The sequence below is a fragment of the Bufo bufo genome, chromosome 6 (assembly GCF_905171765.1).
Source record: "Bufo bufo chromosome 6, aBufBuf1.1, whole genome shotgun sequence".
In the NCBI taxonomy this organism is placed as follows: Eukaryota; Metazoa; Chordata; class Amphibia; order Anura; family Bufonidae; genus Bufo; species Bufo bufo.
Window position 1 is genome coordinate 359,232,280 of NC_053394.1, and position 24,010 is coordinate 359,256,289.

Genomic DNA, 24,010 nt, shown 5'->3' on the forward strand with positions numbered 1-24,010 from the left:
CTGCACCGTGGTGAGGGACCCCACCCACATCTTGGACGGAAACGGCTTCTGGACAGGCAAGTGGTCAGTCATTGTCCGCCTGAACAGGGACCCCACAGACCCGGATGGCGTGCAACACCTGCCCCCGACCTTCTCATTGGGCAACTCTCAAGCTCTCATCTATTACTCCGACATGCCACAGACCTGCAGGAAGTGTGGCAAGAAGGGGCACAGGCTGAGCGACTGCAAGGAGGCGGCCTGCTGGATCTGTCGTGTGGCAGGGCACGAAACCCGGGACTGCCCTAAGAAGACGGCATGCAACCTGTGCGGACTGGCTTCACACATATACAAGGACTGCCCACAAAGAGAATGCAACGGTCGCAGCCAGAGCACCAGCCAGCGGGAACCCCACCGCAGCCGCACCTCCGGCAGCAACAAGACCCAAAGTGAAGGAGTCCAAAAAGAAGGAGGGTAAGCAGACACCCGCCCTAGGCCATCCTCCTTAGGGGAAACGCGTTCACACTTGACTCCGTCCAGGAGCTCGCCTGCGGCAGACTTCTTGTCGTAGACGGCTTCTGGGCGGGAGAGCTGGTTAGGCTCATCAATGTGTACGCCCCCCCTGACAAGGGTGAGCGACTGGAGCTCTTCCAGGCCCTCTGACTGCAACTCGCTACCACTAGGACCGTAGTGATGGCCGGGGATTTCAACTGCCCGATCGAGGAGGACGGACGCAGCTCCGGGCCGTCAAGCAAGCTTGATGTCACTTCCAAACTGCTCATTGAGATGGTGACCGAAGCGTCCCTGCAGAACTTTGTGGGCTCCATGGGGAAAGGCTCCATTAATTATACGTGGAGCCGACCCAATGGCTCACTCTGTTCTCGGATCGACTTTGTGTTTACCTCCCGGGCAGTCAGGCGGTGTAGGCACTCTATGGTCCCTTGCTTCTTCTCCGATCACAGGGCCGTTCAGGTCCAGTGCACCCTAGGCACCGGGTTTCCCCCCGGCCGCGGGTCCTGGAAACTGAACTGCGCCCTGCTGAATCGCGAGGACGTGCTTGCGGAACTTAGAGAGGTCTACAACGCCTAGCGGAATGACAAATGCTTGTTTAAACAGACTAGTGACTGGTGGGAGTATGTTAAAGTCCAGTTTCGTTGTTTCTTTCAGACCAAGCAACAACATCAGGCGTGTGAGAAGAAGAGGGCCTTCAGAGCGCTGCAGCGTGAGTTGCGGTCCCTGCAAGACCTTCACCGGTGCGGCTGGAACGTTAGAGAGGAGCTGGAGGAGGCCAAAAAGAGCCTGAAAAGGCACTTCGAGGAGGGATCCAGGCGAATCGTCTTCCGTTCCAAAGTGGAAAACCTGGAGAAGGGTGAAAAGTGTAACTTCGTCTTTTTCAGGAAACTTCATGCCGGCCACACGCCCCTGAACGAACTTCGAGACAAAGACGGCAACATGCGTTCGGGGAAGGAGGAAGTAATGGGAGTCGTCACAGACTACTACAGCGACCTCTACACACTGAAGAACATCGACCAGACGGCCGCTGATAAATTCCTGTCAGGTATCACTAACCACCTTGACCCTGCAGGTACGGAGGCAATGGATGACCCTCTGATGGTGGGGGAGGTGCTCTCTGCCGCTAGATCCTTTAGGTCCGGCAGGACCCCGGGCAGTGACGGCCTCCCAGCAGAGCTCTCTGTAGCGCTGGGGGATCTGATCTGTCCGGAACTGCAGGAACTCTATGAGGAGATGGTGGTGGAGGGTAGGATGCCCCCATCGTTGAGGGAAGGAATGATCATGATCCTGTATAAGCGGAAGGAGGAGAGATGTGACTTGAAAAACTGGCGTTCCATCTCTCTCCTGAATGTGGACTACAAGATCCTCGCAAAGGTGCTAGCCAACCGGCTGAAGGTCGTCATCGGCAGAATCGTCCACCCGGATCAGACCTGCGGCATTCCTGGCCGCAGGATCGCAGACAGCCTCGCTCTCATGAGAGACACGGTGCAATATATCAAAGACCGCCGTGTACATGCGGCCCTGGTCAGCCTTGACCAGGAGAAGGCCTTTGACCGAGTGTCTCATGAATTCATGGGCAGGGCTTTGCGCAAGCTGGGTCTAGGCAGGAGGTTCTGTTCGTTTGTTGACCTGATGTATCTTGACATTTGCAGCACGGTGTTGGTGAACGGCTGGAAGACTGACCCCTTTTCGATACGCTCCCGGGTCAGACAAGGCTGCCCTCTTTGATCTCTCCTTTTTGTTTGTGTTATAGAAGCCTTCGCGGAATCTGTCCAGCAGAATGGAGAGATCAGAGGGATCACCGCACCAGGACCTGAAAACTACGAGGTCAAGTGCTCGCTGTACATGGACGACGTGACCGTCTTCTGCGCTGACCGGCGTTCGGTGACTGCACTCGCCCAGACCTGCGAGGAGTTCAGACAAGTTTCAGGGGCCAAAGTCAACTGCTGCAAGTCAGAAGCCATGCTCTTCGGGGACTGGCAACTGGCCTCTTCTGCCCCCTTTCCATTTACCTTAAAATCAGGCTTTATCAAAATTTTGGGAGTCTGGTTCGGGAAGGAAGGTGCAGCCCTCAAGTCTTGGGAAGAACGCTTGGCCAAAGTCAATCAAAGAATCAGACTGTGGAGCCTCAGACACCTAACGATTGAGGGCAAAGCACTCGTCCTGCGTAATGAAGTTTTGCCTGTGCTCCAATACACCGCACAGGCATGGCCCCCTCTTGCCACCATTTCCAGGGCCATCACCAGGACAGTGTTTTGCTTCATCTGGGGATCTAAGATGGACAGAGTGAAGCAAGCCATCATGTACAAAGAGCCCCGCAAGGGCGGAAAGGGCATACCGGACCTGCCCACTTTACTGCGGATCGCCTTTGTTTGTGACAGCGTTCGTCGGACTCTGAGAACAGCCAACGGCTCTGCGGGCAAGGCTATGTCTCGCTTTTTCCTCCTGCCCCTCTGGAGGGGCCTGGGCTGTGACAAGTGGGACAGCTCCATCCCCTACAACTGGCATGCTCCCTGGTTCTACGGGGACGTCGTCAGGTTTGTAAGGGAACATCAGCTGGAGGGCCTCAAGCCCAACTTGTGGAAGCCAAAAACTATCCACAAACTCATCAGAGCAAAGGATGTGGTGGAGTCAATTCTAGGGATCCATGACGACACCGCAGAGACAGTTTGGACTAATGTGTCGTCAGACAAGTTAAACAACGGGCATAAGGACTTGTCATGGATGGCCATACAGGGAGGACTGCCAATTCGGCCATTCATGCACGCCCGCAACCTGTGCAAAACCCGGTACTGCCCCAGGTGCCCCTTCGTGGAGGAAACATCGTACCACCTGTTTTGGGAGTGCCGCTTTGCGCAGGGCCTGTTGGATGCCCTGGAACATGAACTCAAAGACTCTGTACCCAGGAACAGCCTGCAATACACTTCGGTGATGTGCGGACTATTTCCTGGGACTCATACTGTTGGAGCCATCCAGGAGGCCTGGCGCCTTATGAACTGTTTTAAGGACGCTATTTGGTTTGCTAGGAACCGGCTCATTCTCAGGAGGGAGAACAAGTCCGTCCTGGACTGCCGCAGACTTATCCATAGTCAGCTGCAGGATTACAACATCTTGGACGTCGACAACGAAGAAGAGGACTAAACCCCTCTCCCTTCCCCCGTTTGTTTCTGTCTTCTCATTAAAACTGAGGGCTTGTGATTCCCCCTCCCTACCCCCTCCTTCCCACCTCCCCTTCCCTCATCACTGTCTAAATGCTTTGTTGGAAGGTTTTGTGATTGAATAGGTATGCTAGGGTAGCATTCATTGTGATGTATGGTGTAGGTTTGCCTGTGCGTTACATAACAATGTCATGCTCGCAAAGACGACTGTAAGTCATTTATTAAGTGCTGACTTGTGGCCTGTGCTGAGTCACAGTACTAAAGTATGTATGTATGACGATTGATTGTAATAAAGGAGTTTCAATTAAAAAAAAACTGGTGGACATGAACCAGTCCATGCAAGGTATGATACTGGTGGCTATGTCACCAGCAGGTGGTGCATGCTGGGGTGGGGGGAAGGTGGAGGCATCCTATGTACATAGCAGGAGCTGGAAATTGAGAGTTGAGAAGGTTTAAGTTTATTTAGTGGGTGGAGCTTTATGAAAAGGGGCATGGCCAAATGGGTGCATAGGATCAGTATTACAGGGGCGCCTCATGTCTATTTTCTGCCAGCATCCTGCTTGCCACCAGGTATCCATGTACAAAGTGAAGCAGGTAATTACAAATGGGATCGAAGTGATGTGTGTAATTGATTTTTGTAGCAATTTGGTGTATGGTTAACAGTACAGCATATGAGTGAAACACGCAATTTGTGTTAAATTATGTGAAAATCATGCAAATTAATGGCATCTTTGTAAGTTATGTGACCATGTCAGTGGCATGTGCAGCATGTGTCCAGGGTTTCAGTTTTGTATGTGTCAAGTGTGTCTGTGCATGTGCTGCACATGTCCTGTGTGTCTGTGCATGTGCTGCATGTGTCCAGTGTATATGCTACATGTGTACATTGTGTATGTGCTGCATGTGTCCATTGTGTCTGTGTATGTGCTGCATGTGTCCAGTGTATATGCTACATGTGTACATTGTGTATGTGCTGCATGTGTCCATTGTGTCTGTGTATGTGCTGCATGTGTCCAGTGTATATGCTACATGTGCTGCATGTGTCCAGTATGTTGTGTGATTTGTGTCTGTGCATGTGTCCAGTGTATGTGCTGCATGTGTCCATTATGTTGTGTATTATGTGTCCAGTGTGTTATCAGGATAAGCGTCATATATAGAGGTGAGCGAATTTCATATTTTGAAATTCGTTCACGCTTTGTTTACTGGTAAAAGGTGAATTGCGTTATGGATTCCATCACCACGGACCATAACGCAATTCTATGACGGAATGCCTTTAGAGGCATTCCGCTATTCATTCCGTCATAATAGAAGTCTATGGGACGGATCCGTTATGCAGGTGGTCCGTGGTAACGGAATCCATAACGCAATTCACCTTTTACCAGTAAACGAAGCGTGAACGAATTTCATAACCGGAAATTCGCTCATCTCTAGTCATATACTATAATAATGCGACGTGGCTGCTTATAGCCTCTGTGCTTAAAAATGCCAGGGCCGATTTTAAGTCCCTGTCCGGCCCTGCACAAAGTATGAGGAGGTAAGGGGACTTACACATGGAAGAAACCCTTTTTCCTTTCCCTGGATTGTACAAGTCTGTGGATTCTTGATGTCTTTGCCATCGAGTATGTAAATGCATAAGTAAAAATAGGTTTTGTTGTTTTTTTTTTATGATCTATCGATTCAATATTGAGAGAAGGATCTGCATCTTCAGAGTCCAGACCTTTTGTTTTTCATATTGATTGGGACCCCAGCAACTGTTCTCTCACTGATGCGATCCATAAGTCCTATCATAAATGTCTGTCCTTGGAAAAGTACTTCTGATTACTGAGAGCATGGAAATACAATGTCAAAGCAGATTCAGATACATGTAAACCAGCTAGTCAGCAAAATACAATCCGATACGGACTTTGTACAGTTTTTTATGCAAATCTCTCTTTTGTAGTTGTTTTGAGAAGCTCACGGTCCATCTGACATAATCCTTCATGTAGTTTTGCATCGTTACTTCCTATCTCTGTATCTGCTCAGACTGAAATTCAAGTTCCGCATTTTCTCTACATTTGTTTCCTATGTCTCTCTTCCAAGTCCTGCCTGTGCCCATTCCCCCTCCCTCAGAAACTTTTAGCTTACCTCTTTCAAGCGCCCTTTTCCTCCCTCTTTGTAAACTTTCCCCTCATGCCTCCTCCTCTTTCCTACTTATGACTCCCTGCTAAATTTTGTCTCTCTTCCAGAGATCTGCATCCTGCGCTCCTGACACGCGGGGCAGAGTCAAAAAAAGAATCCACCGAGAGGTGTAAAGAGGGCAGGTGAGAAGCTCAGAGGACAAGAAGTAAAATGAGGCCCTATCCCATATAAATTGTAAGTTTATGCCATTGCTCAGCTTCGCTCCTGCTATTCCTCTAAATCCTGCTCTGTAATCATGCACCATATCTGCCTTCCGATTCCTAATACTTTCCACCCTGTCTTAGGAGAACGCTATCAGTTTACTGCATGTAATGTGAGCAGATGGTCCTGCTGACTAAATACCCTTGTTTAAAGGGGCTTTAAATAAGTTTTTCAGAAACAGCACACCGATGTAGCTTATTATTCAACCTTTATTTACCAGTGGTACATTCTCAAATTATTTTATGACATTTATTGCTGTCTGCAACGTTTCGGGCCCATTCGGTGCCCTTTGTCAAGCTGGATGGCCGGTCTGTGTGTATCCACGGCGTGCGGTTGTTTAAAGGGGCACTTCCATTAGAAAGGGGGTATTTATTTAACTCAATGTTCATAGAAAACATTTAAGCATTTTTCATGTTTTCGTTTTCGTTTTATTTTTGAAAATTCTATACAAACCATTATCCTTCTGTAGCAGTGAGCCCAGATAGATAAAATGCCTATATGGATAGATAATCCATTGTTTGCTGCTGCTGTGAGAGAAAGATGGTATGTGTAGAGTTGGGAATACCAGTATGAAGGCTCTATTGCCTTCTTGATAGGCCTAGATAAAGATGCCCACAGAAGAGCTCTAAATTTATCAGGGAAATGTGGGAGGGAAGGGATGCAAATCAGCTCTTAACAAGCTCTGCCTCTAACACCACCAGATGGAAGGCAGCTATCCTATAAGTCAATGTTCAGCTCTTAAAATAAGCATTGAGACATGATTCTGATATTAAATAAGCCAGCACCTCATCTGCAGACAGTTGTTTCAGGGTGATTGCCCCTCATCAGTGCAGAGCAGAGAGTACTGGCTTAACTGGGTAGGAGGCCTGTGTCCAGGTCAGGGGGGAACTAACTCTCCTTAGGGAGAGAGCACCTTATTAAGTGTGAGGAGACTTATAGGCCATACGTGCTCCTCTGGAATTCTGGGAGGGAAGGGATGCAAATGAGCTCTTAACAAGCTTTGCCTCTAACGCCACCAGATGTAAGGCAGCGATCCTATAAGTCAATGTTCAGGTTACTATGATGCTGTGCGCAGCAGGCCGCCCCCGGGACTATTGTCCTGCATTCATAAGATCATATGAGTGTGGGACAATAGCACCGCGGGTGGCCCGATGCGCACAGCATCATAGTAACCTATGATGATGCTGTGCGCTCCCGTGTGCACGATGTATGCCGCTCCGGGACATATGGCCCGCTCACGGACCGTATGTCTCGGAGGGCATACGGTCGTGTGCATGAGCCCTTAAGCGAGGCAAACACTGAAGAGCCAAGACAGAAAGCAGAATATATGGAGTGACTACAAAAAAATATATCCAGACCATCATCCACTTGTGTTTTTTTTTGGTGAAAAATTCCATGTAATATTCACATATAGGTTGTTAATATGTAAGTTAAAAAAATAATGTTAGTGTCCCTTTAATGGAAGGTATTTAGCAGGTTAAGTTGATGCTTCTATGTTACATCCTTAAAAGCGTTTTCCATCTTCGGGGGCTTTTCAGGCAGACCTACACCCAGAGGAACGCATTCTTACTTGCTCCCCGCAGCTGGGTTCCATCCAGCTCTTTTGCTCCTCTGCCACAGCTGCAGCACTTCGATCCCAGCGTGTCAACATCCGTTTTGACAGTTGCTGCAGCCAATCACTGACCTCAGAGGTGACACGTTCCCTCCCCTTGCATCATGCAACCTATTGGTGTGATGCAAGTGGGACGCATCACCGCTTCAGCCAGTGATTGGCTGTAGCATCTGTCAAGCCGGATTTTGACACGCAGGGACTAGAGTGATGCAGTTGCGAAGCAGGCTGAACCCAGCGTTGGGAGACAGGTAAGTATGCTTCCCTCTGCCGGTCTGGCCACGGGGAGGGTGGGGAATTGCCTGAAAGGCCCCCGAAGTTGGAAAACCCCTTTAACAAGAAGATTGCACCAGACTTTTTCTTCTAATTCTAGGGTTTTAAAATATCTTTCTTGAGATATACAAACCGGATTCCAAAAAAGTTGGGACACTAAACAAATTGTGAATAAAAACTGAATGCAATGATGTGGAGATGGCAAATGTCAATATTTTATTTGTAATAGAACGTAGATGACAGATCAAACGTTTAATCCGAGTAAATGTATCATTTTAAAGGAAAAATATGTTGATTCTAAATTTCACGGTGTCAACAAATCCCCAAAAAGTTGGGACAAGTAGCAATAAGAGGCTGGAAAAAGTAAATTTGAGCATAACGAAGAGCTGGAAGACCAATTAACACTAATTAGGTCAATTGGCAACATGATTGGGCATAAAAAGAGCTTCTCAGAGTGGCAGTGTCTCTCAGAAGCCAAGATGGGTAGAGGATCACCAATTCCCACAATGTTGCGCAGAAAGATAGTGGAGCAATATCAGAAAGGTGTTACCCAGCGAAAAATTGCAAAGACTTTGCATTTTTCATCATCAACTGTGCATAACATCATCCGAAGATTCAGAGAATCTGGAACAATCTCTGTGCGTAAGGGTCAAGGCCGTAAAACCATACTGGATGCCCGTGATCTCCGGGCCCTTAAACGACACTGCACCACAAACAGGAATGCTACTGTAAAGGAAATGACAGAATGGGCTCAGGAATACTTCCAGAAACCATTGTCAGTGAACACAATCCACCGTGCCATCCGCCGTTGCCAGCTGAAACTCTACAGTGCAAAGAAGAAGCCATTTCTAAGCAAGATCCACAAGCTCAGGCATTTTCACTGGGCCAGGGATCATTTAAAATGGAGTGTGGCAAAATGGAAGACTGTTCTGTGGTCAGACGAGTCACGATTCGAAGTTCTTTTTGGAAATCTGGGACGCCATGTCATCCGGACCAAAGAGGACAAGGACAACCCAAGTTGTTATCAACGCTCAGTTCAGAAGCCTGCATCTCTGATGGTATGGGGTTGCATGAGTGCGTGTGGCATGGGCAGCTTGCATGTCTGGAAAGGCACCATCAATGCAGAAAAATATATTCAGGTTCTAGAACAACATATGCTCCCATCCAGACGTCATCTCTTTCAGGGAAGACCCTGCATTTTTCAACAAGATAATGCCAGACCACATTCTGCATCAATCACAACATCATGGCTGCGTAGGAGAAGGATCCGGGTACTGAAATGGCCAGTCTGCAGTCCAGATCTTTCACCTATAGTGAACATTTGGCGCATCATAAAGAGGAAGGTGCAACAAAGAAGGCCCAAGACGATTGAACAGTTAGAGGCCTGTATTAGACAAGAATGGGAGAGCATTCCTATTTCTAAACTTGAGAAACTGGTCTCCTCGGTCCCCAGACGTCTGTTGAGTGTTGTAAGAAGAAGGGGAGATGCCACACAGTGGTGAAAATGGCCTTGTCCCAACTTTTTTGGGATTTGTTGACACCATGAAATTCTGATTCAACATATTTTTCCCTTAAAATGGTACATTTTCTCAGTTTAAACTTTTGTTCCGTGATTTATGTTCTATTCTGAATAAAATATTAGGAGTTGGCACCTCCACATCATTGCATTCAGTTTTTATTCACGATTTGTATAGTGTCCCAACTTTTTTGGAATCCGGTTTGTATATACAGGTGAAACTCGAAAAATTAGAATATCGTGCAAAAGTCCTTTTATTTCAGTAATGCAAAGTAAAAGGAATTTAATTAATGCAGCTTAAAATTTGAATTTTGTGAAAAGATTTAATATTCTAGGCTCAAAGTGTCACACTCTAGTCATCTAATTAATCCATACCCCCTGAGCAAAGGGTACCTCAAAATTGTGACTTTGGGGTTTCATAAGCTGTAAGCCATAATCATCCAAATTATAACAAATAAAGGCTTGAAATATCTCACTTTGCATGTAATGAGTCTATCTCATATGTTAGTTTCACCTTTTAAGTTGCATTACTGAAATAAATGAACTTTGCACGATATTCTAATTTTTTGAGTTTCACCTGTATATATCCATCTGTCTATGGGGCATGACCCCTGAATGGGCATACACTGTAGAAGAGGCTTTTTACAATACACACACATGCTGCATGGATGAAGTATGGGTACACCTTTTTTAATTTGTATGTTTGGCGGTTTCACCCACACCCATGATACATACAACCATGTAATCTCTATAGACAAACATTAGTAATAAGAATAGGTTGTGTTTGACACTAAATGACTTTCCAACAGAGATGAAGCTATAGGAGGAGCAGAGTTAGCAGGCGCACCAAGGCCCTGGTACCTCAGGGGCCCAAACATCATGGTAAATGGAGTCTCTAAGCTCATAGTCACCTATTAAATTACTGCCAGAAGACTGTAGCTACATAAACAGCTTGTATGGCACAACAACTTTACCCATGGTTCCATGCCCAAAAATGCAGTTTGACCCCCTAGTTGGGAGGTCCATAACATTGCAAGAGCACAGGCCTTCTCCTAACCAAGCGCCGCACCTCCCCCTTAGGCCTCATGCACACGACCGTTCCGGATCCGCAAAAAACGGAAGCTGCCCGTGTGCCTTCCGCAATTTGCTATATTTTTTTCGGGGCCTCGGAACGGAGCAACAGATGCGGACAGCACACGGAGTGCTGTCCGCATCTTTTGCGGCCCCATTGAAGTGAATAGGTCTGCACCCGAGGAGCAAAAACTGCGGCTAGGATGCGGACCCGAAAGACGGTCGTGTGCATGAGGCCTTACTGCTTGACATTTTCCTCTCCTCCTAATGTCATGCCTGACCTCCTCAGTTGGTAACGTGGGGCCTGACTGCCCTTGGGAGGAGAGGGACATGTCAATCAGGAGCAGCAGGACTTGGTTAGAAAAGGTCTGGACTCTTGACACCCAAATGGGCACTTGTGCTTTATTAGCCTATTGGATCAAACATCTTTTTCTGTGGCAAAGAACCACAGGCAACCCTTGAGTGGATTGTATGTAAAAACTGTATGGTCTTGGTTGCAACACTCACTTCTGGGTTCCAAGCTGTCTCTTTAATTAGCATCAGCATAAAAACTGTTCTGAGGGAGCTTCATGTATTGGGTTTCCATTACAGAGCATTGGAAACGCATTCTTTCTTCATATTTACTATCTGGTAGTGGGCTAGATGAACAAGGGCTCTGACAAACACCAGGAGAACGTTTCCTACATGACTAGTTCCAACGTAAGGTTAGCTGGAGGAGAAATGAAGGTCTGGGTCTGGAGCTAAAGGTAGAGGTTAATAATAAATACCAAACAAGTTTTCATTGTCCGAAATGAGTGCCCCAATTCCCTAATGCCCTGTGTCAAATTCCTTTAAAAATAATTAGGAGGGAAGGAGCCCATCTCACCCATAAATGTAATCTTTCCTGGTGACCATTGTTCCAGAGAGCCCTAGTGTTCCTGCATACGTCTCCTTTAGCATGGCTACATGTTAGATCTTGATAAGTGGTTATAATGAAACACAAAATAAGATTTGCTTAATACAGTACAGGCAATGTTGACACAAAATAAGTTTCTCTATTTTCAATTAAAACTAGCCTGAACTGTGTACACCAAAACCTCTTTAATACAGCCACCATAAATCACACATTCAAAAGCGGTCTTCAAAAGGAGTAATCTACTCAAAGACATGCCCACTCCTCTACATAAGATATAGGAGAAAAGAAAGGCTGGTCTTGACAAAGGGGGTGGTCTTCTTAAAGACATGGTCTTTTGGTAAGATTTAACTCTATTAATACTGTGGGGCGCCATTTGTATCATTCTTGTCCAGAATTTATAAAATGCAGGACATAGGGTTTTCCAGGCTGCTAAATGTTCCAAGGTTTTTTTTATGACTTAGATATTGATGGCCTGTCCTCAGGATAGGTCATTAATATCAGATCGGTGGTGGGGGGGGGGGGGTCCAGCACCTCCACTGATCAGCTGTTTTGGGCAGCTGCCTGCGCTAGAAACCATACTGTGAATGATGAAGTGAAGTTTCTGGCACAGGCGTACTGCAGCTTAGCTGCCATTGACCCTGGCAGGGCCACTACACATGTAACCTTCTGCCTCCGGCTTCGAAGGATGTAACCTTCTGCCTCCAACTCCAATCACTGTATAGTTTCCACGACTGCCCGAAGCATCTGATCGATAGGGGTTCCAGGTGTCTGACCCCTAACAGTCTGATATTGATGACTTATCCCGAGGATCGGCACTCAATAAATAAGTACCAGAAAACCTCTCTCGAGACATGCAGCTCATGTAGCACTGAATACTATTTGGTGCTAAAGTGGTATTCCATGCCACGCAAAATCAATTTGATAAAAGTTGGATTTCATTTACAAGGTTAAAAAAATTACAATTTTAAAACTGAAGGTTCTGCTGAGAGAGAGCTGTATTTAACCCATGTTCTATTTGGCCTACGTGCTACTTTACAAACCCAACTGAAGTCCAATAGTCCCTTCTTTACTGGTTGCCAAGGTCATTTACATCACAGCGCACTGCTATGTGGCAATCCCTTGATTTTGTAAGAACTAGAGCTCTCCTGTTTCTGACTAAACAAGGTGTTGATATTGAACATAGTTCACCTGCAGGACTCTCTTAGTTTGGAGGCCACATGTCAGAACCTGGTGGTGATGTCTGATTCTGAAGACCACAGAATATATAAATAGTTCTTGGCATGTACCATTATAGTAATGCACTTCTACAAGGTTCGATCAAAGACGCCAAACTCTAGAATAGTCCTATACAAAGTTTACAATAGTCGTTTCCCACCAAGGAGTAACCATTTTCTCCTCATTTTTAATTTAGTTCCACCGTCCCCCCAAATGTTCTTATGGTCTTGAAATCTGCTCTCCCATAAGTCTTTTTATGGAAAAGTGGGAACCGAACCTAGTAAAAAGGAGAAGGGAATATTCTTTAAATATTTATTTGGGAATTGTTCCCTTCTTTTTGATACTCAGTTCCATTTCCATTTTTTATGCGTGGCAGAGCAGATCTTCTGAATGAGGTCTGAAGGAAGACAACTAGATGAATACCGTCTTTCTACACACCAGGATCTCATCACAGACAGACTCTTTAAAATGGGGGCCCCCGAAGTATGTCTTACTGCATTTTTAGATGTACGAACATATATGTAATACAGTTTGAGAGTCACTGCTTTCCATCATGGAATGAGGACCCCCTCGTAATGCTATCCATATTCCCTAATAGGTCATGTTTGTAGGAATGTGATTATCATAATGTTATTGCAGCATTATGTTTGCTCATTCTGCATTGAAACACTATGGGAAAAAAAGGTTAATTTGAAAAATATAAAATCACAGTCCATTCATTGATTTTCTGATCTACCACCTCCAGTGCATCCATACACAGCCCATTGTATTAGCATATACAGGGGCAGATTGGCCATAGATCCTACAGGGAAATTTCCTGGTGGGCCAATGCCCAGGGGGCTGCCCAAGCCCTCCTCATACCACCATGAAGGTACATAAAGATCTGATACTTTCAGCATTAGTTAATGTAGGAACATCAGGTGCTTATGCACTTTGGTCAGTGGCCGCAGGTGCCCTCCTGAATCCAGCTCCTCTAATTGGAGCAGCAGGGCAGGCACCTGTCCATCTGTATCAGCTAGAAATGTCTTCCTATTTTAGTAGTGTCACTTGTAACTCTATACTGGTCATTTAAGGCTATGAAGGCAACAAGCTTGCTTGTTGGGGGGAGGTGGCAAACTGGCATCACTCATCTTACCCTTGTAAAAAAGAAAAACACTCTTGTGTTTCTTTCCATTTTCTCTTGATGAATTCTGTCATTCCCAACGTCTTAAATCGAGCAAACATCAGGGGTTCTCCTAAGTAGTTTATTCAGAGCATGACATGCTGTATAGACAGAGTGCAGGTGTCGAAAAAAGGAAGTCAATCCTGTTGAATTTAAAGTGGTTGTCCCATGAAAAATATTCTACAGTTTTGAAACCAGCAACTGGAGCTGAATTCTTTTGTAATTGCATGTCATTAAAAATTTAGCATAACCACTGAGTTATTCAATAAAAAGTATCTGTATAGCGCCACCTGCTGTTTGTTTTATTTCTCATTTCTTTGACCTGCTCTCTAAGATTGCCGCATATGCTCAGTTTCATCCTTCAACTGCCTCCTGAGCTGTGATAGGGAGAGCTGAGACACGCCCTCCTGAGCTGTGATAGGGAGAGCATGGACACGCCTCCTGAGCTGTGATAGGGAGCACATGGACACGCCCCCGTAGCTGCATCAGAGAAGACACTCCCCTTGAGCTGTCAGCTTGATATAAATCTAGCAGAGCAATGAATGGGGAGATCTCTGGATCCATGTGAGGTCGAGGGCTGGTTCTAGTTTTGTTAGAAAGAGGTTGTCATGTCCTATATGATGTCTGATTTTCATTTTTTACACTAGTCATGGCATTAACCCTTTAATGGGATTTCTGCATTGATTATTAAAAACTATAGACAAACTCAATTTAATTAAAGGGCATCTGTCAGCAGATTTGTACCTATGACACTGGCTGACCTGTTACATGTGCGCTTGGCAGCTGAAGGCATCGGTGTTGGTCCCATGTGCATATGTGCCTGCATTGCTGAGGAAAATTATGTTTTAATATATGCAAATGAGCCTCTAGGAGCAACGTGGGCGTTGCCTGCAACTGCCGCGCCTTGTGCACTTTGATTGACAGGACCAGGTGTGATGACGTTTAAACTGCCTGCCAGGTCAAAGTGCAAAGGACATGGCAGTTGCAAAGAAAGCAGAGCCTCTAGGTGTAATGACAACACCCCCATTGCTCCTAGAGGCTCATTTGCATATATTAAAACATCATTTTCTCAGCAATGCGGACACATATGAACATGGGACCAACACAGATGCCTTCAGCTGCCAAGTGCACATGGAACAGGTCAGCCAGTGTCATAGGTACAAATCTGTGGACAGATGCCCATTAATAACCTGTAGATCACTTTTAGCAGAAATCACCTCCACTAAATGTTTCCTGTAGCTTCAAATAAGATTTGCGCAAGGTTGTGGAGGAATTGTGGACCATTGCTCCCTCCAAATATGTTTCAGTTCATCAACATTTCTGGGATGCTTTGCGTCCACAGCCTTCTTGAGGTCATGGCACAGCATCTCTATAGGATAAGGGTCAGGACTATGACTTGTTCCATCCAAAACACAAATCTTTTCAGTCATTCTTTCTTTGATCTACTTTTATGTTATGTTATAATGGGTCATTGTCTTGTTGCACCACCCAACGTCTCTTTAGCTTGTTGCTATAGCCGCTGCCCTTACATGTTTTCATACACCTTAGGCCTCATGCACACGACCGTTGTTTTATTCCGTGTCTGTTGTGCCATTTTTCGTGATTTTCTGCGGACCCATTGACTTTCAATGGGTCCGTTGAAAACTCGGCTAATGCACCGTTTGCCATCTGCGTCCGTGATCCGTGGTTCCAGTCCGTCAAAAAAATATAACCTGTCCTATTATTTTCGCGGAAAACGGTTCGCGGACCCATTCAAGTCAATGGGACCGCTAAAAAACGCGGATTGTCGTCCACGTCCGTTTTTTTTCCTATCATTTGCATTGCAAACCTGTCTTAGACTTTTTTTTACTTTCCTTCATGTCTGGTGATCCTCCAAAAATAAAGGAAGACACACAGAAACAAAAACGGAAACGGATCACGGAACAACGGAACCCCGTTTTGCGGACCAATAAAAACAACTGTCGTGTGCATGAGGCCTTAGAATTGATCCCTCAATGATCTCATGATGCCCATGCCCCAAGGTAGCCCCAAACCATGCTTCTCCTTCCATCAAGCCTCACAGTTGGGTTTGATATTGGCGCGTGCACTTACTTTTACTGTATATCAGTCAAATCTACATCTGAGAATCTGAACTGATTCGTAAACCTTCTACTGAGAAATAAAAACATATAAAGTGCATGGAAAAGCTTTTGGCCTAGTTACATGGACTTGTACAACCCTTGTGTGCGCAAATAACAGGTATAACTGCAGCACATAAAATAAATGACTGTTTCTCCTTCCAGTTGATTGCAGTGTGTGAGAGGTGATGCCCTACCCTATAACCCACATAACCCATGGTATGGGTGAGCTGTGCAGATGCTGTGTCACCGTTACCTGACGCCAGGTGTCCATGGGATTCAGGTGGAAGGGGGAGGGAATGTTGGGGCAGGCACCACAGGTGTGTCCTGCTGGGGGAGGAGAACAGCCATGACAAATGACACCGGTAACACAGAAGAAGAAAGCTTCAGACCTAGCTGCATAGCTACAGGTGACCTGGGGATGAAACGACAGGTACTGCTATGAAAGCCTCTCAAATGAGGGAGTGTTTGTGTGTGTTGTGTGCAATGTGGAGCTTTAAACGACAGAGAGCGAGGGCGAAGAAGGGACAGAGAACGAGAGGGATCCAGCAGGAAAGACTGTGATCACAATGTGTTCTTCAGATAACTGTACTCTACACCGTAGCCAGGAAGAACTTGGCAAGAATGTGAAATAGTCATGTTCTTCAGCTTTTGTGATGAAGGATAAACTGTAGGTGGAAGCAAATCTAAAGATTATGCAAGTTCCTGTTTCTGACGCATTTTTGGGATTTTTTTTGAGGTGGGTGGATATGGGTATGAATGGTTTATTAGTGTGTGTGTGTATAGTTATGTTTATACAATGGTCAGCTCTTGAACTTGATGTGTCGGAAGCAGGAAAAATGGGCAAGCGTAAAGATCTGAGTGACTTTGACATGGGCCAGTTTGTGATTGCTATACAGCTGGGTCACAGCATCTCAAAAACTGCAGGTCTTGCGCAGTGTTCCTAGTAAGGAAGGACAACCAGTTCCAAGGCTCCTTGATATGCATGGGTTAGCTCATCTGGTCTGGTCCTACAGAAGATCTACTGTAACACAAATTGTTGGACAGGTGTCCACACTGGACATCACGGCTTGCTGTGTATGGGACTGTGTAGCTGCAGACTGCCCATGCTGACTCCTGTCTACTGCTGACAGTCCCTACAGTGGGCATGTGATCACCTGAACTTGGACCATGGAGAAATGGAAGAACGTGGCCTCATTTGATGAATCACTTTTTCTTTTATATCACGTGGACAGCCGGGTGCATGTGCGTCACTTACCTAGAGAGGTGATGGGACCAGGCTGCACTACACCAGCTGGCAGTGAGGCTTTGGGCAATGTTCTAATGAGAAACCTTGTGTCCTGCCATGGATGCGGATGCAACACGTTCCACCTACCTAAACACTGCACAGATAAGAAATCCCCCCTTCATCAGTGGTATTCCCTAATGGTGACGGCATCTTTCAGCGGGATAATGCTCCGGCTACACTGCAAATATTGTCCAGGAATGGTTTGAGGAACTAAATTCCCAGATCTCAATCCTATTGAGCATTTGTGACATGTGCAGCTAAAATAAAATTGATCCATGGAGGCTGCATTTGCTACCTATAGGATCTGCTAGTAACATCGAAGTTCAGAAACCCTAGGGCATCCTTGTGGCATCCTTACCTTGATGGGTCAGTGCTGTTTTGGTGGAACAAGGGGTCCTACACAATGAGGCAATATTATGCAAGTGGTTTTAATGTCTATACAGTATACATACACACACACACACACACACATATATATATATATATATATATATATATATATATATATATACTCTGTAAAGCAACTTGTTCTAACTTTAGAAATACACCATAGGAACTGTTCAGATAGTAATTGTCTAGGCCTCTTCCCGTAGAGCTGTATGTGGTTGCATAGGCTGTATGTGTAAGGCTGTGTTGAATTTACATACAAAATCAATAACTTATGATGCTTAGTCTGCTATACTGTTTTGTAGGATATTATAATATTGTGGGCTAACAGGGTGTGCACCTAGCTTTTCTTCTGCCTGAGGCAAAAACTGAAATGGCGCGCCAACCCCCCAATGCCAATTTCGTAACCTAACCCCTTCCCTCCAGCCCTACTGTTAAAGACATACTTCGAAAACATTACATACAGAGCTACAAAACATACAGGGTAATACACTGCCACCAGGCTCGGACTGGCCCACCGGGGTACAGGTGAATCCCCCGGTGGGCCCCTGAGCAAGATGGGCCCCTAGTCTCCCACCCCCTGCACATGTGGCACATAACACAGTAGACTTACTGCACTACATACATATATTCAATATACAGCACCTCAACCAGAAACTCCCCAGTTTATTATTATAGACACGATCAGAGCTGAGATGACTTCTAGGTAGAGAGGAAAGCCACCAGTGTCCTCCTCTCCCCAGGACCTACCTTCTCAAAAAGGCTGCAGGGACCCCCATATTCAATCATCTGGTAGCATCTTACTGCTGTGTGAGCAGGTAATATTTGAATGTATCCATACGGTGGGCCCCCAAAATAAATTTTACTGGTGGGCCCTAGGCACCTTAGTCCAACACTGACTGCCACATACTGTGCTTCCTAATACTATAGTGCAGAAACAGATAATCGCCCTTCCGCTGCCCCTCTCTTGCCCCTACCTGGTGCAATCGCCTCACCTCGCCTCATTGATGGTGGACCCCTGTGGGCAAGAGTAATATTTTACATTGTATGGCAAAGTGCAATTATCATTTTTGTTTAATCATCTAAAATTAAAGGGGTTGTCCAAGATAAGACAAATGTGACAGCTTTCTTACTTAAAAATGCAGCACACCTTTCCATAGGATCAGTCTGGTGCTGCAGCTGAGCCCCATTGAAGTAAAGTGAACTGAGTTGCAATATCATGTACAACCTGTGGAAGGGGAGGGGGGGTGCTGTTTTTGGAAGAGAGCAGCCATGTTTTTCTCATCTCAAAGCGTTCTGTACTCAATCACAATGATACACAATGCACATTATGATACCCATATGATCACCTACTACGCTGTGACTCTCTGCGTTCCTAGACTCTTCTATAGGCACCAGGTGCACAGATTCTCATCACTGCACTCACAGTCCCAGGACAACACTGAAGTACCATATTACTGTATTGTTTTGTGCTGATTGATATAAACGCATTAGTGCATAGCCAATATTAGCAGAAAGAGACGTGCCCCATGATCATGTATCACATCCAATGGACACTTCATAGAGATTACCCACAGTGTCCTATAGGGGCAGACTGGGAACTTAATGTGGTCCTGGAAAAAACCCTAAGGGCTCATGCACACAAACGTATTTTCTTTCTGTGTCTGTTCTGTTAGTTTTTTTTGCAGACCGTATGAGGAATCATTCATTTCAATGGGTCCGCCAAAAAACCGGAAGTTACTCCGTGTACATTCCGGTTTCCGTATTTCCATTCCGCAAAAAAATAAAACATGTTCAATTATTGTCCGCATTATCGACAAGGATAGGACTGTTCTATTAGGGGCCAGCTGTTCCATTCCGCAAAATACGGAATGCACACGGATGTCATCCGTATTTTTTTGCGTATCCGTTTTTTGCGGACCACAAAATGCGTACGGTTGTGTGCATGAGCCCTTAAAGTGGCTCCATGTTGTAGACAGGTCCAAATTGACAGAAGTCAAGTAGGCAGGGACAACAGAAGTGTCGGGGGCAGCAATACTGTAGCGCAGCGCATAATACCGCCCCAGCAGAACCAAATACCACAGTGCAGTACAAAATACCGCCTCCCCTGCTGTAGTATTCCATTGTGTTACCAGCCTGAGGACAGCGATATAGTCAAATCCTAGTACCTGATACTCCTAGCATTAATTAATGCTGAGCGCATCAGATCATCGTGTACCTGGCTGGCGGCCATGAGGAGAGCTCCGGCTGCCCCATAGGCATCGATCCACCGGGAACTTTCTCTGTAGGGTCTATGGGCAGTCTGCCCCTGACTGTTCTATATGGTCTGCAACTCAGGCTTTCCACTGTCCCTGAGAAATGGGATCCTGTCTTAGGACATGGGCTGAGGTTTGAAAGCATAGACACGAACCTGTGAAAACCTGCTTCGCTGGGATTTAGCGATGCTCAGATTTCAGATTACAGGGTCATATAAAAAAGAATCTAAATAAATGTATCTTACAGAATTTCGGCCTGGCTAAGCTTATTTTCACGTATCTGCCCTAGATGTCTTGCTATCAGCATTCCTCACGCATGTAGACACAACTTTGTGATGCTGGTCAGTCTGGAGGCCTCCTCCTGCGATGATCTGACGTGCATTAGACGTCACTTTACAGCTTTTTGTACAGAGAGGCTCAGTTGACACACGTTGAGGAGACGACGCCTAACATCTGACGACAATCAGCATCCCATGTTACTAAATGTGTGTTTGTGAAAATAGGAAGCGAGTGGTTTCACAACAGGTATATACTGTATATTTACATGTAACTCATCTCATTGTGCAGATTACAACCTAAGGAGCCGCCTGCCAGGAGAGACAGAATGGAGACCCCCGACGGGCCTTGGGCATGGGGGGTGCTGGTTGCGGCATTGATAACCAATGGATTGACTCTCGGCTTTCCTTCCTGCATTGGAGTGTTTTATAAAGACCTCCAGAACTCCTTCCAGGTATCGAACTCAGAGATCTCCTGGTTCCCGTCTATTATCACGGCTGTGCTGCACGCCGGAGGTTCGTATAATCTTTTGTATGGTTAGAAAAAAAACACGTCATTTTTCGATATGATGTCTCTCAGCAAATAGCATTTATCATGTTAATACAAGGCACTTACTAATGTATTGTGATTGTCCATATTGCCTCCATTCATTTTTCCATCACATTATACACTGCTAAAGTGAGAGTACCCCTTTAACTATCACGCTAGGTATGTACACTCCCAGGGTACTCGCTAACCATATCCATAGGGTTCCGAATGGATAGGGAATTAGTAGTTGATCACTGGGGGACGGGTCCGACTGCTGGAACCACTAGCGATCTTGAAAATGGTGGCACCAGAATTCTCTGTGAGAGTGGAGTGGTAGGGTGCATGTGCGACCACCACCCCATTTATTTTTATGGGACTGGCAGAGATAGCGCCCTGTACTGTGAAAAGTTATAAAAAACTTTTTTTATGTTTCAGTTCCAAGATCTCTGGTGTCAGTAAATGGAAAATCTTTTTTACATTCAGAGGCTGAAAACGTAGGCTTGAGCGAATCGGGCTTAGTTACATAGAAGTCGATGTATTAAAATGTATTGGCTCCATGTAGCGTCTCAGCCGAAGTCGCAAGAGACTTCGGTGAATTACTACTGTACTCCTATCTGCGTATTTAAAAATATAAAAAAATAGGAATCCGAAGCCAACTTTGGTATTGGCTGGTACCTCGGTACCAAAGCCCAGTTCGTATTCCTATTTTAAAATGTAATGTAAATTCACTGAAGTCTCGCTCAACTTTGGGCGATACGAAGTTTGGCTACACCAAACCAATACTTTTTAAGGCTACATTTACAAGACCGTATGAATGAGTCCACAATCGTTCCGCAATTTTGCGGAATGGGTGCGGACCCATTCATTTCAATGGGGCCGCAAAAGATGCAGACAGCATACCGCGTGCTGTCCGCATCCGTACTTCCGTTCCACGGCCTCACAAAAAAGATAGAGCATGTCCTATTTTTGTCCGGACAACAATAGGCATTTTCTATGGTAGCGGCGGAATGCACAGGGGGCCGGTATCCGTGTTTTGCGGATCCGCAAAACACCATGGTCGTGTGAATGTAGCCTACTGCTGTGCAGAAACAGCATTAGCAACGAAGTTTTTGAACGAATCAACTTCGCATCTATAATCCAAAGCTCGGTTCGCTGAAGCCTAGCTACTACCCAACTGAGCCATGTGGGCAGGACTAGGTCACATAGTCTTCCAGCCTTTGAGTGGAACAAAGAATGTTTCCATTCACAGACTGCAAGGAGAGATCTTGAAAAAATGGTAAGCAACTGCGACACAATGGAAAAAAAAAATTCTGTGACAGTATAGTGATAGATACCAGTTTTACATAAGCACTCTACAAACCGTATGAATATATTACAGTCAAATCCAGTGACTTAACAGCTGTGGTTTTCTCTGATGGGACTCATTTACTCTTCCCGACTTTTCAATCTGGACCAGACCGCCATGACAACTTCTTCCAGCCATGACTTGTATCTGCAGAGTTTACTGCCCAGACAATATTTGGCTCCTTGCCAAGCAGCAGGTGGCGCTATACAGATCCATTTTATTGAATACTTAAGTGGCTATACTAGACTTTGAATTATATGCAATTACAAAAATATTCAGATCCGGGTGCTGTGCGAAATATTTTTCATGGCACCACCACTTTAATGTACCTGCTGTGTTCGACAGTGTCCCTGAAATACTGTACTTCATGTTTACTAGTGCCATAAGTATAGTTGCCCAAAAAAGTTCCGAATAGATAAGCCCAACAAAATAATAGTCCCTATATTATTGCCCAGATGGTAATGACTACTCATATATAGTTAAAGACACAGAAAAGGTGTGACTCTTTTTGTAAAACGTCATCGCACCTGGCCCTGTCAATCAAAATGGAGAGGACGCGGCAGTTCTGCTCCTCGAAGGCTCATTTGCATATATGAAAACATAATTTTCCTCTTTCTGTGAAGACAGCAACTCGTTACAAAAAAAAAAAGGAAGCCACTTTGCAAATAAATTAAACTTGCCCTGCCGTTTTTTTTGTCTACAGCTCCTGTGCAGACCTCTAGGTCTCCATGGTAACAGACCACAAACAAATGTTCGGTGGTTTTATCCAGTAATTATATTTACTTCCGTCCATTACTTTTAGCTAATGTACTAAAGTGTACGTCACTACACCAGCAAGAAGCTGTAGACACAAACCGGTTAGTGAGGTTTAATCAGGATTATAGGCAGAGTAGTGTCATTTTCTATTTTAGATGCATTGAAGCCATACACAATCGCAGGAAAGGTGTAAAGAGCTTTTCAATTATGTAAGAGGCCATGGCAGGATTTTTCTTTTTCTTAGTAAAAAATGCCCTTTAAAAAGCAGATTTAGATCAGCGGCAATATCCACATAACCTTACATGACTGATAGCTGACAGAACAAGCCAGAAGAAAATTCAATATTAGGTGAAACTTAAACCAAGATTATTTCCCTGTGTAATCAGCTCTTAGTGATAACGAGGATCAGCCTAGAAATAGGTGCAATACTGAAGAGCAAAATGTTGCACAAAGTGAGATTTAGTAAATAGTATAAAACTATCATATTGTCATGTGGATATAAGAAGTGACATCATAACCAAAACATACAATCAATACGATGTGTATTATCACTCAGTTGTGAGTGTATATATGATTGTTAATAAAAACATAAAATAGAAAGATAGATAGATATTAGATAAATAGATATGAGATGGAGAGATTCTGTAGATAGTGTCACGAACCAGCGGGTGTGAACCCACTGTGCCACGTGTCCTCTAAGGGCATTGTCTAAGTGAACCCCTGGATCTTCAGAGTACCCCTGACGGTGGGGATAGACTTTCCCAAAGGGAACACCAGGTCGCTACCTCTTGAGGAGGATAGGTACACGAGGCAGCTGGTCCAGGTGGACCAGAGGTACAGGCGTTGTCAGCAGGCTGAGTCGTTACCAGGAGTAAAAGGGCAGGACCGAAGGATGAGGCAACGGCGTAGTCAGGGCAGGCGGCACAGGTACAGGTCAGGGAATCTGGTTCAGCAACAGGAGAGTCAAACAGGCAGGGATCTAACAGGTAGCAGAGTCCAGGACTACAGATACGAGTCAGGAACACTAGCATAAACCAGCAACCTTAGCAGAACACAAGGACCATGACACTGAGGCATCTGGGAAGGGGGCTGAGCCACTTATATATGAGCATGAGGGCTAGGATAGGTCAGCGAGGTCACATGACTTAACCCATAAATCCCAGGAAGTGATGCGCGCCGGCCCTTAAGGATGTGCTGCAGGAAACAAGCAGCAAGCATGCTGTGGCCAGGGCTGCGAGGAAACTGTGGAGCGGATCCCAGAACAACAGCACCCACACAGACCGAGGCCAGGACT

At 45.4% G+C, this 24,010-nt stretch overlaps 1 protein-coding gene across 2 annotated transcripts in view; it reads left to right on the forward strand.

Annotated features, from left to right (window-relative positions):
* Positions 1 to 5,794: 5,794 nt before the first annotated feature.
* Positions 5,795 to 24,010, forward strand: part of SLC16A5 (solute carrier family 16 member 5) — a 36,572-nt gene continuing 18,356 nt past the window's right edge. The window contains exons 1-3 of one of the 2 annotated variants that reach the window (XM_040435677.1): positions 5,795 to 5,996; positions 16,047 to 16,314; positions 20,379 to 20,602. In XM_040435677.1, coding sequence (XP_040291611.1) covers positions 20,416 to 20,602 — 187 coding nt within the window. In that variant the 5' untranslated portion in view covers positions 5,795 to 5,996; positions 16,047 to 16,314; positions 20,379 to 20,415. The remainder of the gene's footprint in view (positions 5,997 to 16,046; positions 16,315 to 20,378; positions 20,603 to 24,010) is intronic. The other variant, XM_040435676.1, reaches the window with a different exon arrangement.